Source organism: Sorghum bicolor, chromosome 6 (genome assembly GCF_000003195.3).
Source record: "Sorghum bicolor cultivar BTx623 chromosome 6, Sorghum_bicolor_NCBIv3, whole genome shotgun sequence".
In the NCBI taxonomy this organism is placed as follows: Eukaryota; Viridiplantae; Streptophyta; class Magnoliopsida; order Poales; family Poaceae; genus Sorghum; species Sorghum bicolor.
The window spans coordinates 53,599,970-53,617,532 of record NC_012875.2 but is presented as its reverse complement, the minus strand read 5'-3'; the positions used below and the strand labels follow the sequence as shown (position 1 = coordinate 53,617,532).

The window sequence follows — 17,563 nt, the reverse complement described above, 5'->3', positions numbered from 1 at the left end:
GCATATGGCAAACTCTTATCCCAACTAGTCCCATACTGCAAAGCACAAGCTCTCAACATATCCTCTAATATCTGATTGATCCTCTCAGTCTGTCCATCTGTCTGTGGATGATATGCTGTACTAAAATTCAACTTGGTTCCCAATGAGTCATGCACTGCTTTCCAAAAGTGAGACGTGAATTGAGTACCCCTATCTGACACAATCTTCTTAGGTACTCCATGCAAACAAACAATTCTTTCCATGTATAACTCTGCCAACCGGTCTCCACTATATGAAGTTTTGACACGTATGAAATGAGCAACCTTGGTTAAACGATCTACTACCACCCATATTGAGTCATACCCTCTTTGTGTACGTGGTAACCCCACTATAAAGTCCATACCCACTTCTTCCCACTTCCATTCCGGAATCTTCATTGGTTGCAACAGTCCAGCTGGCCTCTGATGTTCAGCTTTCACTCGCTGACAAGTATCACACAAAGCAACATACTCAGCTACATCTCTCTTTAAACCATACCACCAGTACTTCTGCCTCAGATCTAGATACATCTTGGTGCTACCAGGGTGAATGGAATAGGCTGACTCATGAGCCTCTCTCAGAATCGTATCACGAATAGCCTTCACTTCCGGAACACATATCCTTTTTCCGAACCACAATACACCATTGTCATCTATTCTGAATCCTGGTGCTTTGCCTAATGCCACATTCTGTGCTATCTCCTTTAGTTTCTCATCTTCCAATTGTCCTTTCAATATCTCTTCCTCCAGGGTAGGAGTGATCTCAATTTCCATAGCATTTACTACAATTCCCAAGTTCAAATATGCAAATTCAGCACACAACTCCTCAGATTCAGGTGTCGCCCGAAGCTCATTAGCATATTTCTTTCTGCTAAGTGCATCAGCTACGACGTTCGCCTTCCCAGGATGATAATGCACTTCCAAATCATAATCCTTTATCAGTTCCAACCATCTTCGTTGCCTCAAATTCAGATCTGTCTGAGTGAAGATGTACTTCAAACTCTTATGATCAGTATATATGTCACTCTTATGCCCAATCAAATAGTGTCTCCAAATCTTCAATGCATGAACCACAGCTGCTAACTCCAAATCATGAGTAGGATAATTCAGTTCATGTTTCCTCAACTGTCTAGATGCATAAGCAACAACTCTACCTTCTTGCATAAGAACACAACCCAAACCCAGACGAGAAGCATCACAATAGATAGAGAAACTCTTACTCAGATCTGGCAAAACCAACACAGGTGCAGTAGTCAATCTCTTCTTGAACTCCTCAAAACTAGCTTGACACTTATCAGACCACACAAACTTAGCATTCTTCTCTAATAGAGCAGTCATAGGCTTTGCAAGTTTTGAAAACCCTTCAATGAACCTACGATAGTAACCAGCTAAACCAAGAAAACTGCGAATTTCACTCACATCTGTAGGTGGTTTCCAATTCAACACATCTTTCACCTTACTAGGATCCACTGCAATACCACCATTAGAGACAACATGACCAAGAAAAGAAACTTCCTCCAACCAAAACTCGCATTTACTACGCTTAGCATACAACTTATGTTCTCTAAGTTTTTGTAAGACCAATCTCAGATGTTCAGCATGTTCTTCCTTGGTTTTAGAGAATACCAGAATATCATCAATAAAGACCACCACAAACTTATCAAGATACTCCATGAATACTTTATTCATCATGTACATAAAGTAAGCTGGTGCATTGGTCAAACCAAAAGACATAACTGTATACTCATATAACCCATACCTTGTTGTGAAGGCTGTCTTTGGTATATCTGAATTCCGAATCTTCAATTGATGATAACCAGAACGCAGATCAATCTTAGAGAACACACAAGCACCTCTTAGCTGATCAAATAAGTCATCAATCCTAGGTAATGGATATTTATTCTTGATAGTGACCTCATTAAGTGACCGATAATCAACACACATCCTCTGACTACCATCCTTCTTATCAACAAAGATAACTGGTGCACCCCATGGTGATGAACTAGGACGAATGAACCCTTTATCTTGCAATTCCTTAATTTGTTTCTTAAGTTCTTCTAGTTCTTTAACCCCCATTCTATATGGTCTTTTAGCTATGGGTGCAGTACCAGGTAGTAATTCAATAATAAATTCAATGTCTCGGTCAGGTGGCATACCTGGCAATTCATCTGGAAAGACATCCGAAAACTCATCCACTACCAGATTCGGAGGATCAACATCATCAGTTAGTTGGTTCACTTTAGCTGTGAGTGGTGCTTGCATTGTCACATCAACACTGATTCTTTCTCCCTTTGGTGTTGTCAGAGCCACTACTCTCTCTTTGCAATTAATATTTGTCGCATGTTGCTTCATCCAATCCAAACCCAAGATCACATCTATGCCTGAGGTGCTCATAACCATGGGACTGATAGGAAAATCTACCCCCCTTAAAGAAAGACTTGCTGAGGGGCAACGTAAGGATACTGGTATAGTCCCACCCGGTGAATTAACTAGCATAGGTGTTTTCATTGCAACTAGTGGAAGGCTATGAACTCTAACAAATGCTTGTGATATGAAAGTATGCGAAGCTCCAGAATCAAATAAAACTGTAGCAGGGATAGAGTTGATGCTGAACGTACCCATCATAATCTCTGGTCCCTCCTGAACTGTCTCCGTAGCCACATTGTTCACTGTTACTGCATAAGCCGTAGACTTCTGGTTGTTCTGCTTGTTAAACTTCTCAGGACAATCGTATGACATGTGCCCTTCCTTTCCGCACTGGAAACACCTCGTAGGAGTGTTGGAAGCACTTCTTTTCATGGGGGTAGCACCTGAATTCCCGGTGCGAGGTGTTTGCTGACTAAACTGCTGCTGTCGGGGGTTACGTTGCTGGAATGGAGGACGTTGGTTCCCACTCTGCGACTGATTCTGGAAACGCGGGGGTTGCTGGTTACGGTTCCACTGACTAACTGGTCCCTGGAACCTCTGCTGATGGCCTTGATGAGAACTGAATCGCTGACGGTTGTTGCTCCCAGATCCTTGTGCCAGCATCCTTCTCTTCTTATCCTGACCCTTCCGCATATTATCAAGCACGATGGCACGATTCACAAGAGCTTGAAAGGTAGGGTAAGTGTTTCCTGCCAACTGCAACCTGAGTTCATAGTACAAGCCCTTCATGAATAGACGCTGCTTATCAGCATCTTCCCTGACATCATTCGGAGCATAGCGAGCCAACTGTTCAAATGTGTCATGATATTCTGCCACAGTCATGGAGCCCATCCTGAGTGATCTGAATTCTTCTTGTTTGAGCTCCATCACTCCTTCATTTATATGTCGAGCTCTGAAGTCCCTACAGAATTCCAGCCATGTGACAGGAGAAGCATTGTTGGGGCGAGCAGCTTGATACGACTCCCACCATGTCTGAGCTGCACCTTGAAGCTGTCCAGAAGCATACAACACCTTCTCCAAGTCATTGCACTGTGCTATGTTTAGCTGCCTCTCCACAGCACGTAACCAATCATCTGCCTCCATGGGATCAGCTGAGTGTGTAAATACCGGAGGTCTTCCCTTCATAAACTCTCCACGCTTGTCCCTCACATGAACAGGTGGTGGTGTTGGTGGAGGTTGTTGCTGCAGGTGCTGCATGAAAACGTGCATCATCTGATTTTGGGTTTGCATGAGTTCCTCCACGGTGATTGGGGCATTGCCACCATTGCCATTGTCATTGCCATTGCCACGGCCTCTGCCTCTGCCTCTTCCTCTTGCTGCCATCTGCATTCCAAGGTATATAAACACATCTTAGTAATGCCCAACATGACAATTACAAGAGTTAACCGAATCTGAAATTTTCTGGGTAACATCCAACGTCAGCAGGTCAGAGAATCAGTAATATCTCGAGTTCCAGAATTCAAAAGGATACATACTGTACAACGTTGGAAAGATAAAGAAATTGTCTACAACTTTCATTTTGATCATATTACCAGATTCCAACGTGAGATTAACCAAAAACTGGGTACAACCGAAACTGTTCCAGAATTCCAGACTGCGCAGAAACCTCAACTTTAAACAGTCATAACTCACAGCTCATAATAGATAATTTGGTCATTCTTGCGGCCTTGGAAATATATGAAAGTCTACTTTTTTCCAGAAAAATTTGATGAACATTGCACGAGCAGAATTTGATTTATTCCAGAATCATTGCAGACTGGTCCAGAAAACAGCAAAAGACAGAAACAGGATATGACCCCAACCCACTATTTATTCATGTTCTTACTTAAGGTTCTTAACTAGGGAACTTGTGGACATGCCCACAAAGTCCCAGCACTCATTACAAAAATCCAAATCACACATATTCATAATAACAAATCAGCAAACACACCAAGTTCACGCCACAATAGCAAAAGACTCGAAATAACTCGTAAACTACTAACGTTCCTATTACATATGGGTTCTTTTCTATTCCTCGGGTGCAGCATCCTTCAAGATGGGTTCAACATGCAGCCTCTTATGAAGTTTGGGACGGCCTAACTCTGCTCGAAGGTCATCCGCTTCCCTTTGCTCTTTCTCCAGCAGCTTCCTCTCACGGTGTAGTTCATTCTCCAACTCTATCACCTTGAGTGTCAGCTCATAAGTCAACTCCACTTGTGCTTGAAGCTTTGGTTGTGAAGCATCTGCAACCTCTATGGCCCAAGTCATCTTCTCTGGTACAAAGCGAGGATAGTGGTATGTTGCATTATACTGAACATCCTCAAAGCGTCTACCACGGTAAAAGATCAAGGCCTGGTAAGCTGCATCTGCCATGCTCTCTCTCATCGTGTCCCGGCTGATTCGAGCGATGTGTTTTGATTCCACCTTTCGAATCCCCTTGGTGGCATCCAGTGTCTTGACTATCAGCTCTGCAACCCAAAGTGATCTCCTCAGAGGGTGTTTGTGCTCCGTGCAGTTATACTCCAGTGTGGCTTGCAAATCTGGGTAATGGTGTTTCAATGTCAGCACCAAATTCTCATGGAAGAAGTCCTTGGGATCTGCCTCTGGAATCCACAGCTCAGTAGTCCACCCCATCCTTGCATTAGCAGACTGTGGTGGAGGTGGATCTTGCATCTCCTCATCTTCAGGCACTTCCTCCTGAGCTTCCACCCTTGATTCCTCATCTTCCAGCTCAGGAACTCCATCCACATGCTGTCCTCCTAGGTTGAACATGGCACGGTACTCCTCAGCAGCCATGCGTGCAGCACTACGGGTGCGGGGCGGCATCTACAAAAAGTTTTTAGACATAGATCAGATGGATGCAATAATTTCACAATAGAGCAAGATAGAGAAGCATAAACTTTTAACAAATAACAAGACCATAGTGGGAAGCATGAAGTAAGTAAAATAAGGACCTAAATTTTCGACCATTTGCTAACTAGGTTTGCGTCCTACAGTCAACAAAGCTTTGATACCAATTTGTCACACCCATATTTTAAGAACAAAATAGGATGCATAAAAGACTCATATGTGCCCCAGAAACAGTCGCACACATAAGTAGACAAATCTCAAATGTACCATTGCAGTGTTTATTACATAGCGGAATATATATTGAATCACATAGTCTCATATAAAAATGATAGTATAAAGTAAACAACGCTCTCGACGGAAGCTCCACACAGGGACACTGTTGACTGGTTGACTCCAAACCTAGTACTCATTACGGTAATCCTCATTCCAGTCATCTTCAATATCATATCCTGAGGTGTTGGGAAATTGCAAGAGTGAGCACATATCGTACTCAACAAGTATAACCAGGGGTTCATGAGGCTCAAATAGCTGACACTGGTTTGACTGCATTTAGCTTTTAATAGTGGATATCATGTTCAAAATTAATTAGCAATTGTCAAGGTAGCAGAAATAATCAATTAATCCCATGATCAAATGTAAGCATAATTAACTCATAGCATAAACAATAATCAAATGAACATAATAACATAACAAGCTCATCGTCGTCGCAGCAAGAACCCCCAAGGCCGCTCATAACCGTGAGCACGGCTAGTATACCAGTTTCACACTCTGCAGAGGTTGTACATCTTTACCCATGAGTCATGATTTACCCCTTCGCCCGAGGTAGCTAATCTCTTAACCCCCTTCCTAGGGAGGTCGGCAGGGATCACTATGAAGCCTTTCAAAAGTTCGTCTAACAAGTTAGGGCCGCAAGGTTTCCTTTGCGCGCAGATATAGAGCCCCCCTTCCGATGGCACAATGACTCGCAGCCTATACTCATACAGACAGAGGCCACACTATACCCAAAACGGTTCAGCCCCTCCGCCCTTTCGGGTAACCTCTAACAAGCTAGAAAAGGTCTTCATACTGAGCTAAAGCCAGAGCCATTATAGCCCTCATGGTTGCACTGTTGTCCCGGTGATCACTTACAGACAAGATCTCATACAGTTATATGTGTCATTCTTTTATGTTCATTGCATAGCTATTAATCATCTTACAAGATCATGGATTATATCAAGCACTAGCACATCTACAACAAATGCACATCAAGTAGGTAGGCAAGGAATACAGGTAACAATCATCTATGATTTTGCTAAGGTCGACAAGGTGATAGCATGCATATGATATATATGTATTTATAAGTGGATAGGTAGCAAGGATGATCCCAAGTTATACTTGCCTTGCTCAAAGTTCTCCTGAGCTTGCTGGTCTTCAAAAGCTTGATCTTGATCACCAACGTACGGCTCACCGTCTAATCCCAAGCATCAATCAACAACACGCAATCCAACGTAGACAAACATACACGAAGCAAACAAGATATAATTAGAACAATACACCAAACAGTGGTAAAACCAGTATAAAAGTTTATCAAAATATTCTACGCAGCGCCATGATCACACAAACGTAAAGTTCACGAAAATCGGATTTAAAATGTGAAAGATATGAATTTTCTAAGATTTCCTATAGAGAAATAATTAATTTAATAGTACCAGGAAATTAAAAAGTTTCAAAACAGTGAATAAATACTACTAACATGTAGAGCGCGAAATTATGAATCTAACTAAATTTGAATGGATCAAATCGGATTTAAAATGAGCATTTTATAAGCAAAACAATTCCAATGGCAAATCTGTAAATAGTGAAAGCGTATTTCTGACTGAAACCGAGCTGTTTACGTTTTCCGAAATAGAAAGCGTATTCCCCATGGGCGCCAAGGGACGGCGGGTTTAATACCGAAAACTCCAGGGTCTCTTTAACAAGATTTACCCCGAAGGGGTAAGTTCTAATCTTGGCCGCTGATCCTCGATCTAACGGCTGGGAGCGCTCGGGGTAAACAAAGTGGCCGGCGGCCGGCCGGACCCAGGCGCCGGTGCGGTGGCGCCATGGCCGCCGCCGTGTTCTTCGCTGGCGCCACCAGGTTTCTCCTTTCCGTGCACCAAAATACAAAAGAAAAATGCCAGGAGACCGAGGAGCTCACCGCGGTCTCGACTAGGGCCTTTTTATCGGCCGAGAGGGGGCGAAGATCTCGCGCGGCGCGTGGGAACGGCTCGGCCTAGGCTAGATCCAAACCCGAGCTTGTGTAGGGCACCTAGAGTTCGATCTCGCGACACGGTGGGAAAACGGGGTGCGGGGCGAGTCCAGCACCCTTTATAGGGGCTTGGTGCACACGATTTGCCAAGAAATCCCGGTTATCACGGAATCGGTTTGGTAGTTGGTGTCCTGCTCGGCCACGGCGCGCAGGAAGAAGAAGAGCGCTGCGCGCTGGGTCCCACGTCGCAGTGAGAGAAGGGGCAGGGCCCAGCTGTCGGCCAGAGAGGGAAAAGGGAAGGGGGCGCGCCTGCTGCCCGGCTGGGCCGCGGCTTGCTGGGCCGCGGGGAGGGGGAATTGGGCCGCGCCCGGCCATGAGAGGGGGGAAAGGGGCAGGCCGGGGCCTGGTCTTCCAGGGAGTTTTCCCTTTTTTTTTATTTTTTTTTCAATTCCTTTTTCCAAAGAACTTTGAAACAAAATAATCACAATAAAACAGAACATACAATACAAAATAATTATGCTCCAGCGTGAATGCAAAACTCACGTTTCTAAACTTATGATAATTTTTATTTGCACAAAACTATTTATTTTGCTAGATTCAAATGCTCACACAAACTCTTAAATAAATCAAATTAATTCCTATTAATTGAAATTCACATTTTTGGGTGTTACAATATAGGAATGTTTCGTTTGACCGAAGCACAGTGCCATTCGTGAGGCCAGACAGAATGAATAATTGCCACACTATTTCGCCTGATGAAATACACCATCACTTGTTGCTCTGTCTCTCTGCCAATTTTCACCAACTACGCACACATGCATGTTCTCCATCCCCTGCAGCGACTTCTACTGAGAAACGTGTTTAGGCCTTGTTTAGTTCGCAAAATTTTTTAAGATTCTCAGTCACATCGAATCTTTGGTCGCATGCATGGAGCATTAAATATAGATAAAAATAAAAACTAATTACACAGTTTACCTGTAATTTGTGAGATGAATCTTTTGAGCCTAGTTACTCCGTGATTGGACAATGTTTGTCAAATAAAAACGAAAGTGCTACAGTAGCCAAAACCCAAAAAATTTTGCAAACTAAACAAGGCCTTAGTTACTCATTATTCTGAGTTCCGACGAGCTGGGCAACTTCATACTACCTACGAACGTCCAAAAGATAGCATTCTTAACTTCTCCTAATACATGTCAACCCATTTTAGATTTAACTAAATTTAAATAAAAAATCTCAAAATAAGCATAATTAAATGCATCATTAAATATAGATCATGCACTCCTTTCATTCCAAACTATAAGATATTTTGGCTTTTTTGATATTTTATTTTTATTATGTATTTAGACATAGAAAATTTATGTATTTAGAAAAATCAAAACGTCTTATAATTCAGGATAAAGAGAGTACATATTCAATTTTTAAATATCAATAATATTATCTATAAAATTAATAGAGTTTAAAATAGTTTGACTTAGGGCAAACCATGTTATTTTTGTTAGGACATAACTAGGTGCTGATTTCTTTGAGCTAATAACTCATTTGGGTACTATAACATATTTATAACTATAGCAATTAATATCTAATCATAGACTAATTAAGTTTAAAAAAATTATTTCACAAAATACATGTAAAGTATGCAATTAATTATTTTTTAATATATATTTAATGCTCTTTGCATGCGCATTCCATGTGATGGGCCGAAAAGTTTTTAGATGTGAACTAATCAGGCCTTTAGAAATTAAACCACCTTTTAGGGATAGTACTAGTGACAGTAGCAGTAAAGAAAATGACTTTCGAGGGACGAGCGAGCAGTGGACAATGCCAAGCGTAGTTGCATGGAAATTGTACACGGGCAATCATTACTTGCTGTGGCCAGAAGCACGGCTATGCACGCGTTGAAACTGTTGCGTCTGGATCGCCAACATTAGGCGCACTCGCCGGCTTTACACATTTGCTTGACGAAGATCCTTTTAGATATTCATCCATGCGGTGGTTTGCAAACTTGGTTTTACCTATTTATTATCGTGTCAGCCAACGGCTATAAGGTTGAACAGAGAGCCAAAGCATTTCAAACAAGAGACGTTTTTTTTTAAAAAATAAATAAAACAAATAAAAATGAGAAGGGATTATTGTATCTTATGAATATATGGATAAATGCCCAACATGGTTTGACTTTTCTTAGTTTCTGTTAACCTAATCATGATCTGACGGTAGATCCATCCCACCGTCTTATATAGAACCAGAAAACGGCGGAAAAAAAATGATTGCATTCCAAAGAGTACCTAGCACAGTGGAATGGAATCCTTTCATATGTATACAGTATTCCATATATTGAGACAGTACATATGAATGTACCGTATATGTGTATATAGGCCTTATTTAGTTCGGAAAAAAGAAAAGTGTTTGGACACTAGTAATTTGTCAAATAATAAATTAATTAGATTTAAAAGATTTATCTTGCAAAATAGATGTAAACAATATAATTAGTTATTTTTTATTAAAATTTAGTGCTCTATGCATATGTTAAATTCGATGTGACAAGATGGAAAAAATCATAAATGCAATTTGGTCTCACATACGACGGCGGGGCGGAGGAACAGGACAAGAGCGCGCAAGTACTGTGGAGCTGCCAATGGCATCAAAATTTTGTCCCGCCATGGATAAATGCTTGTACCGATTTGTTTGTTTTCATTTTTTAAGGGCAAAAAGAAAAAAAAACGAAGTGAAATGAAGGAAACGCTACTCTATACAAAAGGGACTGAAAGGAAACACGGGCTTAACTAGGGCGCACGACGCGCCATCATTGCGTCGGACGCAAAACGTACGTACTCCTACGCCGTTGGCCCAGCAGCCAGCACCGGCCACCATGGCTAAAAGTCTGGCCCGCCCACTACTCCGTGTGGCCCGATCGAGCAGGTAGGGTACTACTACGAATTGCCCGGTGGCGACGCCCGTTTGCCGGTCGTGCACGTACGTTTCGCCGGCGGCCGGCGGCACGGACTGGGCGATCGCGCTGCGCTGCCGCCCTGGCCAACGTAGCGATCACCCGGCCCCGGGAAATAAAACACGAGGCTGCTGCAACGCGATGCGCAGGAGTACTACAGTAGTACAAGCGAGGGCGACAGAGAGCGAGGTGGTCACTTCTCCCACCATCCCCATGCATGCAAAATGCGAGCACGAGCGCATGCAGTGCGCTGCAGCTGCACGGGCCACTGATCGCATCGCCATCATTGTGTTGTGTCCCGTGTGTTTCACGTCCTCTCTCTCTCTCCGCTATTGGTGCATGTGCATGCGCCTGCTTCCCTCTCATTCCAACACCGTCGACGTCGTACCCGCCCTTTGCCTGCCTGCATGGCGGCAAGCAATGGGTCGTGGATCGATCAAGTCAAGTTTGTGCGAAAAAGGCTGGCGCCTTTGGGGTGACTGGAAATTCTAGCAGCACTACATACCCTGCAGTGCAGTCTCGCTCGGCACGAGACCGAGCCATCATCATTCGTCGGCTATAAACCTAAACCCTTGCCCTGTGGATCTATACGTACTATGGGTTTGTAGATAGATAGGCCACTGTACCCCCGCCACGCTCGGCACCATGCATGCATTGAATTTTCCACCTGCTCTGGAGCGAGTATTTACGGGGATATAAATGATGACCTGTTGAAAGCATGTCTGAAGTTAACATATTAATTCTTGTCTTGCATGTGCATCGACGACGATCGACGGGCAAGAACAATGCCACGTTCGGCTCGCTTTGGTAGTACAAACTTATATATCGCCTTATTAGCCAGCTGATCACATAAAGAGAGAGCTAGCTAGCGGGCGCGAGAGGGACAGGAAGAATCATGTCACGTCGGAAACCTCGGCAACTATTGGTTGGCGACTGACTTGCATGCATGGTGATGAGAGACTGTCAAATAATTTGTACGACGACGACACAAGTGCTGATATGATGATCGATGTGAACCAAAGTTTCGTTAAAAGACTACAACAGTCAAATAGCGCGAGAGAGACGGCGTAGCTTAGGCACGCACGGTAGCTCCTTTGCATTGGGATCGATCGAGACGACGAGACAGAGAGACAGCGCGACACCGTACGTCGTCCTATTCGGATGTCAACCATTTGTTTACTCCAACTAACGCGCAACGTTCACACCCAGGCCATTTCTACTAGCTAGGACCGTACGTAGACCGCTCGTGTGCTCCATATCTTGAACCCCAGCTAGTGCTGTTGTAATGTTGTTGGAAATGACAAAAAAAGCAGCACTCATCATCAGTTTTTTTTTTTGAGAAAAAAACACCACACTCTTTATTAATAGAGTTGGTCATACAAATTACAAACGCCCTCAGGCGGAGTAAGCAGCCAGACATGTCTGCCGGGTACAAAAGAGATTAAGCTCCTAGCTAGGTTGTGAGCATCAACGTTTGAGCTTCTATTCTCATGAACAAACTCAACAAAATTAAAGTTACGAGCCCTAGCCTTCACCTCCTTCACAATTTGGCCATCAGTTCCTCGCACACTTTGAAACTGGGCCGAAGCTTTCCTACATCGCTTGGATACACGCGTTGATAAGCCCAGCCTGCATCCTCCTAGGGAAAGCCCATTTGAGCCAGCCCATAGGCGACTCCATAAATAAAGCCCATCTCCTCTTCCGGAAGCCGCTACGAGGCCTACGCCGCGATCGCAACCGAACCCAAAGCTCTCCCCCCTTCTACCCATCTCACCGCCGCACCGACCAAAGCCCTAACGCCCGCAGCGCGGCGCGGCGAGCGGGGGACAGCGAGAGCCATGGCGGCGGTGGTGGCGACGCAGCAGCAGCAGCGCAAGTACCAGTGGGGCGAGCTCGCGGACGATGACGGCGCCAGCGATCTCGGCCTCGTCCTCCTCCTCCCGCCGCGGGTCGTCGTCGGGCCCGACGCGGGCGGCCTCCGGACGGTGATCGAGTACCGCTTCGACGACGAGGGCAACAAGGTCAAGGTCGTCACCACCACCCGCACCTGCAGCCTCCTCGCGCGCGCGCGCCTCTCCAGGAGCGCCGTCGAGCGCCGCTCGTGGGCCAAGTTCGGCGACGCCGTCAAGGGGGACGACGCCGGCTCGCGCCTCACCATGGTCTCCACCGAAGAGGTCCTCCTCGAGCGCCCACGAGCCCGAGGTAGTAGCGCTTCTGTTCTCACCCGCATGCGTTGCGTTTCTTCCGGCCTAGATCTGCTGAATTCTGCTCCTCGTTGATTGATTTATCTGTCAACCATAAGAGTATATTCCAGTTGCTAGTTTTATGGACATGTTTTGTGTACACGAATTATGGTCTTATAGAACATCAAAAACCACCATCTACCTTGGAAAATTCTCTTTCCATGTGCTCACAATGGAATCAATGTAGTGTTACACTGTTGTTTAAAAAAAATGCATAGTTACCCAACAGCCAAAATTTGCATCCTCATTTTCTTATGACTCACCATTCTCCCTGAATTATGTATCATTCCAGTCTGTAGACCATGCATGATTTCAAGTTGCAGTACTGTGGAAGGAACATGCTGATGCAATTAACGATGCTATGGTAGTGTTACAAACAGACTAAAATTAGCATTGTGATTTTTAATCTCTTCATCCTCCCTAGTCATCTTCATATATAATGTAGTATTCAAGTCTAGCTAATGGATATACTAAAGTTTAGTATATGTTAAAAGAAGGGGGCTCACCCTTTCAGAGACATATGTGGGCACATTTTTCAGTTTCACCATGTAGACTCAAATCCCATGTTATGATCCATTGGTGATACTGTTGTTAGTTATGGACATGTTCTGTGGACATTGATTATAATGTTCTTTCTATATACACTAGTATAATCTACCATGGAAGGAACATGCTTTAGTAGTTCATTATCATTCCGATTGCTTCAGGTACAATCAGTGATTGCGTTACGAACACCCAAAATTAGCATGGTCCAGCTGTGGAGATTTGCTGCAGTTGTATCATCAACTTCAGGTGATCCATGGCAAAATATTCAAGGCAAACGCTCTAATCAGTAGAATCGTGAAAACCCTTTAGAAAAACATACTAGGAAACTATGCACATCCATAGTGTATATATTGATATACATTGTCATAGAATTTGAGATTTGAACTCGTCTTGTAAAAATTCACCTGAAAATAACAAATTTCATGTGCATATGCACTAGAGGTCAAAATTCTTGGGAATTTGTCTTCTAGTGCATATGCACTTGGAATTTATCATTTCCATATGATTTTTTCTAAATTGAGTTTGAATCTCTATTTTTGCGATAATGTACATCCATAGATGCACTACAGATGTGCACAGTTTTGAAATTTTTTGAAAACTTCAAAGTATGTTTCTGTAAAGTGTTTTCATGATTCCACTGAGTAGATGCATGGTTTGCACTTAATATTTTCCCCGTGATCTAATTCCACTGTAGAATTATATCCTCCTGAATGCAAACTCAACAGAACCTAACACGATTACTTTACTACCACATTACTAGTTTGTTTCCAGACATCCCAAGTTTTAACACAATTACTGTTGATCAAAACCAAACCAACCTGGTAAAGCATATGTCACTGTCTGCTCAATAGTTTACATCTTGTCGATATAGAGACATTCTGCAGCCAGTGTTATTGTTCTTCAGCAACCATGACACTAATATTTATGAAGTAGCTGACAGTTTATCTTCCTTTTTTTATAACACATACATCTTCCACCCCTTGTTTGAGAAGCCTCAAAACTTTTTTTTGGTGTTGCTTCAATTGTATCTTCTTGCCATAATTTGTTAGTCCTCTCAATTGTAGGGAAAAGGGCCGAGGAACCATGTACTTCTGATGATCCACTGGATATGGCAAGTACAAGAAGTGGCATTCTCATGGTTTGCCGAACATGTGGGAAAAAGGGTGATCATTGGACCTCGAAGTGCCCCTACAAGGACCTTTCTCCACAGACCCAAGGTCCTGTCGACGTTCCTTCTACTGCCGATGGCCTGGCAGCACCACTTGGTACTGGTGTGCGAGCATATGTTCCTCCAAACAAGAAAGAAGGTACTGATACAAGTGGAGCAAGCATGATGAAGAGAAGGAATGATGAAAACTCTATCCGTGTGAACAATCTCTCAGAGGACACCAGTGAGTTCGACCTCTTTGAGCTCTTCTCCAAGTTTGGCCCTGTAAACCGTGCCTTCGTAGCAAAGGACAGAAGGACTGGATCAAGCAGGGGCTTTGGCTTTGTCAACTTCGTTCATAGAGAGGATGGTGAGAGGGCTATCAGCAAGCTCAATGGGTATGGTTATGATAACCTTATCCTCCGAGTTGAGTGGTCAGAAAAGAAGAACTAGATTTTGCTTCTACTTACCTACTAGCCTGGCATATATTCACTGAAGTGTTTACCAGTATAATACGGTCGGAAATAGTACCGTGGTATGCGCATATCCTGCGTTCTGAACTTGTGCCGGTTATTTTGTTTGAACGAGATAGTTGTATGTCCCTGGTGTATTTTGTGCCCGCCACTTTCGAATGGGTATATTGGAGAATGGATGAATTTCTTATGCTGTAATTTGTCTAGAGCATTTCCAGAGTTGGATAATGGATGAGTTTTGGATGTCGTAGTTTGTCTACAGCATTTCTTTCATTTCGTTATTAGTTGCTTACATGGATCACTGGTTTCGTTTGCATGCAATTCTGCCAGCTTATTTCAAAATGACCTTGCACCGATATACTTGCAATGGCTGTCCATCCGTACTTCATACTAATTATTACAGTAATGCCCTTATTGTCCATACATGCACAGTCTAATTACCAATGCCCTTATTTTATTAATCATAATCATTGTTGTCGTATTGACGATTAACCCATAATCACGGCGGCACAAACACAATCTCGATCCCGGAGTCGTAGATACACGTAGGTATACTCCTACATCACACAGTTGTTCATGTATATATAGACCTCGTATATACTCGATACTCGTAGAGCAGATGTCGCTAGGCGCTAGCACATGTACTCTTAGGGCGGTAGGAGGTAGTAGGACCTCACTTAATATACTCGATCCGGACGCAACCAACAGTGACCATGTCTCCGGCGCACCTCGGCACGAGCGACACGACGATCGTCTTGTCCCCGTCAGCGCCGATGTCGTCGAGCAGGTCGCAGATGCCGAACCTCGCCGCGGTCTTCACGGAGCCCCTGCGCTTATCTGGGCGAACCAGGTGCGGCGTCATCGCCACGCTCCCCGCGAACTGCGCCGCCGCCGCACCCATGCCGCCGCCGCTCTGGGACTCGTTCACGAACAAGTCGAACTTGACGAACCTGCTGAAGTGGTCGGCGACCTCGATCCCCTCGACGACCAGCACCTCCTCCTCCGCGTCCTTCTCCTGGCGGGTCCTCGAGGTCCTGGGCCGCGTCACGGCCACCCTCACGGTCCGGTTCAGGGTCGCCGGGAGCGCGCCCGCGGCGGGCGCCGGAGACCCGGTCTCCGTGGTCGGCTTGGCGTTCAGCCACGGCAGGGCGACGTCCTGGTAGGTGTATCCCAGGGCGGCCGTGTCGAGGCAGTCGCGGACGCGGACGCGCACGAGGCGGGCCTCCTCGTCGTAGAAAAGGAAGCTGGCGTTCAGCCAGTCGGGGTCGGTGAAGTTGGTGTTGCCGGCGCGGAGGCCGTTCCAGACCGACCACAGGCGGTCGATGTTGCCGTGGTGCGCGAAGAAGAGCGGATCGCGCGCGGCGGAGTAGAAGTTGCCCATGTCCTCTCCGTTGGGCTGCCTCGGATCGCCGCTCCAGAAGTGTACTGTGTTGTGCGGGATGAGCTCGACGCTGCCTGCGCCGGGGTCTGGCTGGTCGCCCTGGTGGTAAGGAAGCCCAAAGAAGAGCTCCTTCTTCTTGGCACCGGAGATCATCTGGCGTATATAAGAGACATACATGTGTATCCATCCGTATGCTAATCAGTGATGAAGTGTTCAATTACGTCGAAGAACTGAGTGTTCAATGTTAGTGCGGTCTTCCAAGAACTGAGGTTGTAATATTGCGTACAACAAGACTATACTAACACTGACCTGACGGTACATAATCATTAGGTTCTGATCGATCTGCTGATGTCTTGGTATGGTTGGCTCGGTCCCGTCGTAGTCGAGGTCCAGCGTGAATGGCGGCTGGTGAGCAGGGTCACGCCTTTCGTCGTACAGCGGGGAGGTCTTGTTGGCGTAGATCGCCGGCATCGACATGCCGCCGGGCGCGTCCCAGTTCCAGAACGGCAGTGCAAACTTGTCGTCGCCGATGAGCTTCCCAAGAATCCTTTCGTGGAAGTACAGGTAGAACCTGCACGCGTTGTCCAATTTGTGAAAGAGAACTAATTAAGCAGTGCAATAGACGTTGAACTTCAGAACAAAAGTTGCACGTTAATTAATTATTAATCGCTAAAGCATACACGAGCCTTAGTTCACATGTGACACCCTACACGTACGCCAGCATGCATGGATCCGTCGTCGTCACCTGTGCCACGGGAAGAAGAGCCAGCAGTTGTGTATCTGGATCTCCAGGTCCGGGAACCCGACCTGGTCGAACGCGCCGTCGCAGTTGGCGCAGTGCACGCGCCACTGCTGCGCGAAGCTGCGCGGGTCGTCGTCCGGCAGTTCCTTCATCAGCGCCACGGCCTTCTCGTACTTGGCCAGGTACTCCTCGTCCACCAGGTGCGCGGCCGGGCGAACGCGGAGCCCGACCGCCGGCGGCAGCGTGAAGTCGACGATCGCCGTCCCCGCGCCCGGCGGGCAGCAGTTGACGTCGCCCACCGTGTCGGGGAGGTCGGGCGGGTGGCAGTCCCGGAGGTCCGGCGCCTGGATCGGCGCCGCGATCGCACCGCCGCGGCTGGACGACGACGTGAGGAGGCCGGCCGCTGCCGCGCCGCCGAGGCCGAGGAGCACGTCACGGCGGTCGGCGCCGCCGGTAGCCTTGCACCTCAGCGTCGTCTGGAGGCTGCAGCATGGCGGCGCGCGAAGCGCGGCGAAACCTCGTGGCATGGTGGCGCTCAACATGGCGCTAGGTGCTGCTCAGTGGTGAGCGTGCTGTGAAGTGTGTGA

At 45.7% G+C, this 17,563-nt stretch overlaps 2 protein-coding genes across 2 annotated transcripts; one reads left to right on the top strand and one right to left on the bottom strand.

The window, feature by feature from the left end:
• On the top strand, positions 12,165-15,112 carry LOC8056610 (eukaryotic translation initiation factor 3 subunit G). The gene is made up of 2 exons (XM_021462277.1): positions 12,165-12,646; positions 14,298-15,112. Exons 1-2 carry the CDS (start codon positions 12,283-12,285, stop codon positions 14,831-14,833), a joined length of 900 nt encoding a protein of 299 aa, XP_021317952.1. The 5' UTR covers positions 12,165-12,282; the 3' UTR covers positions 14,834-15,112.
• LOC8056609 (polyphenol oxidase I, chloroplastic) lies at positions 15,288-17,563 on the bottom strand. Its single transcript, XM_002446900.2, has 3 exons — positions 16,980-17,563; positions 16,544-16,805; positions 15,288-16,387 (listed from the first exon to the last, which is right to left on the bottom strand). Exons 1-3 carry the CDS (start codon positions 17,516-17,518, stop codon positions 15,527-15,529), a joined length of 1,662 nt encoding a protein of 553 aa, XP_002446945.1. The 5' UTR covers positions 17,519-17,563; the 3' UTR covers positions 15,288-15,526.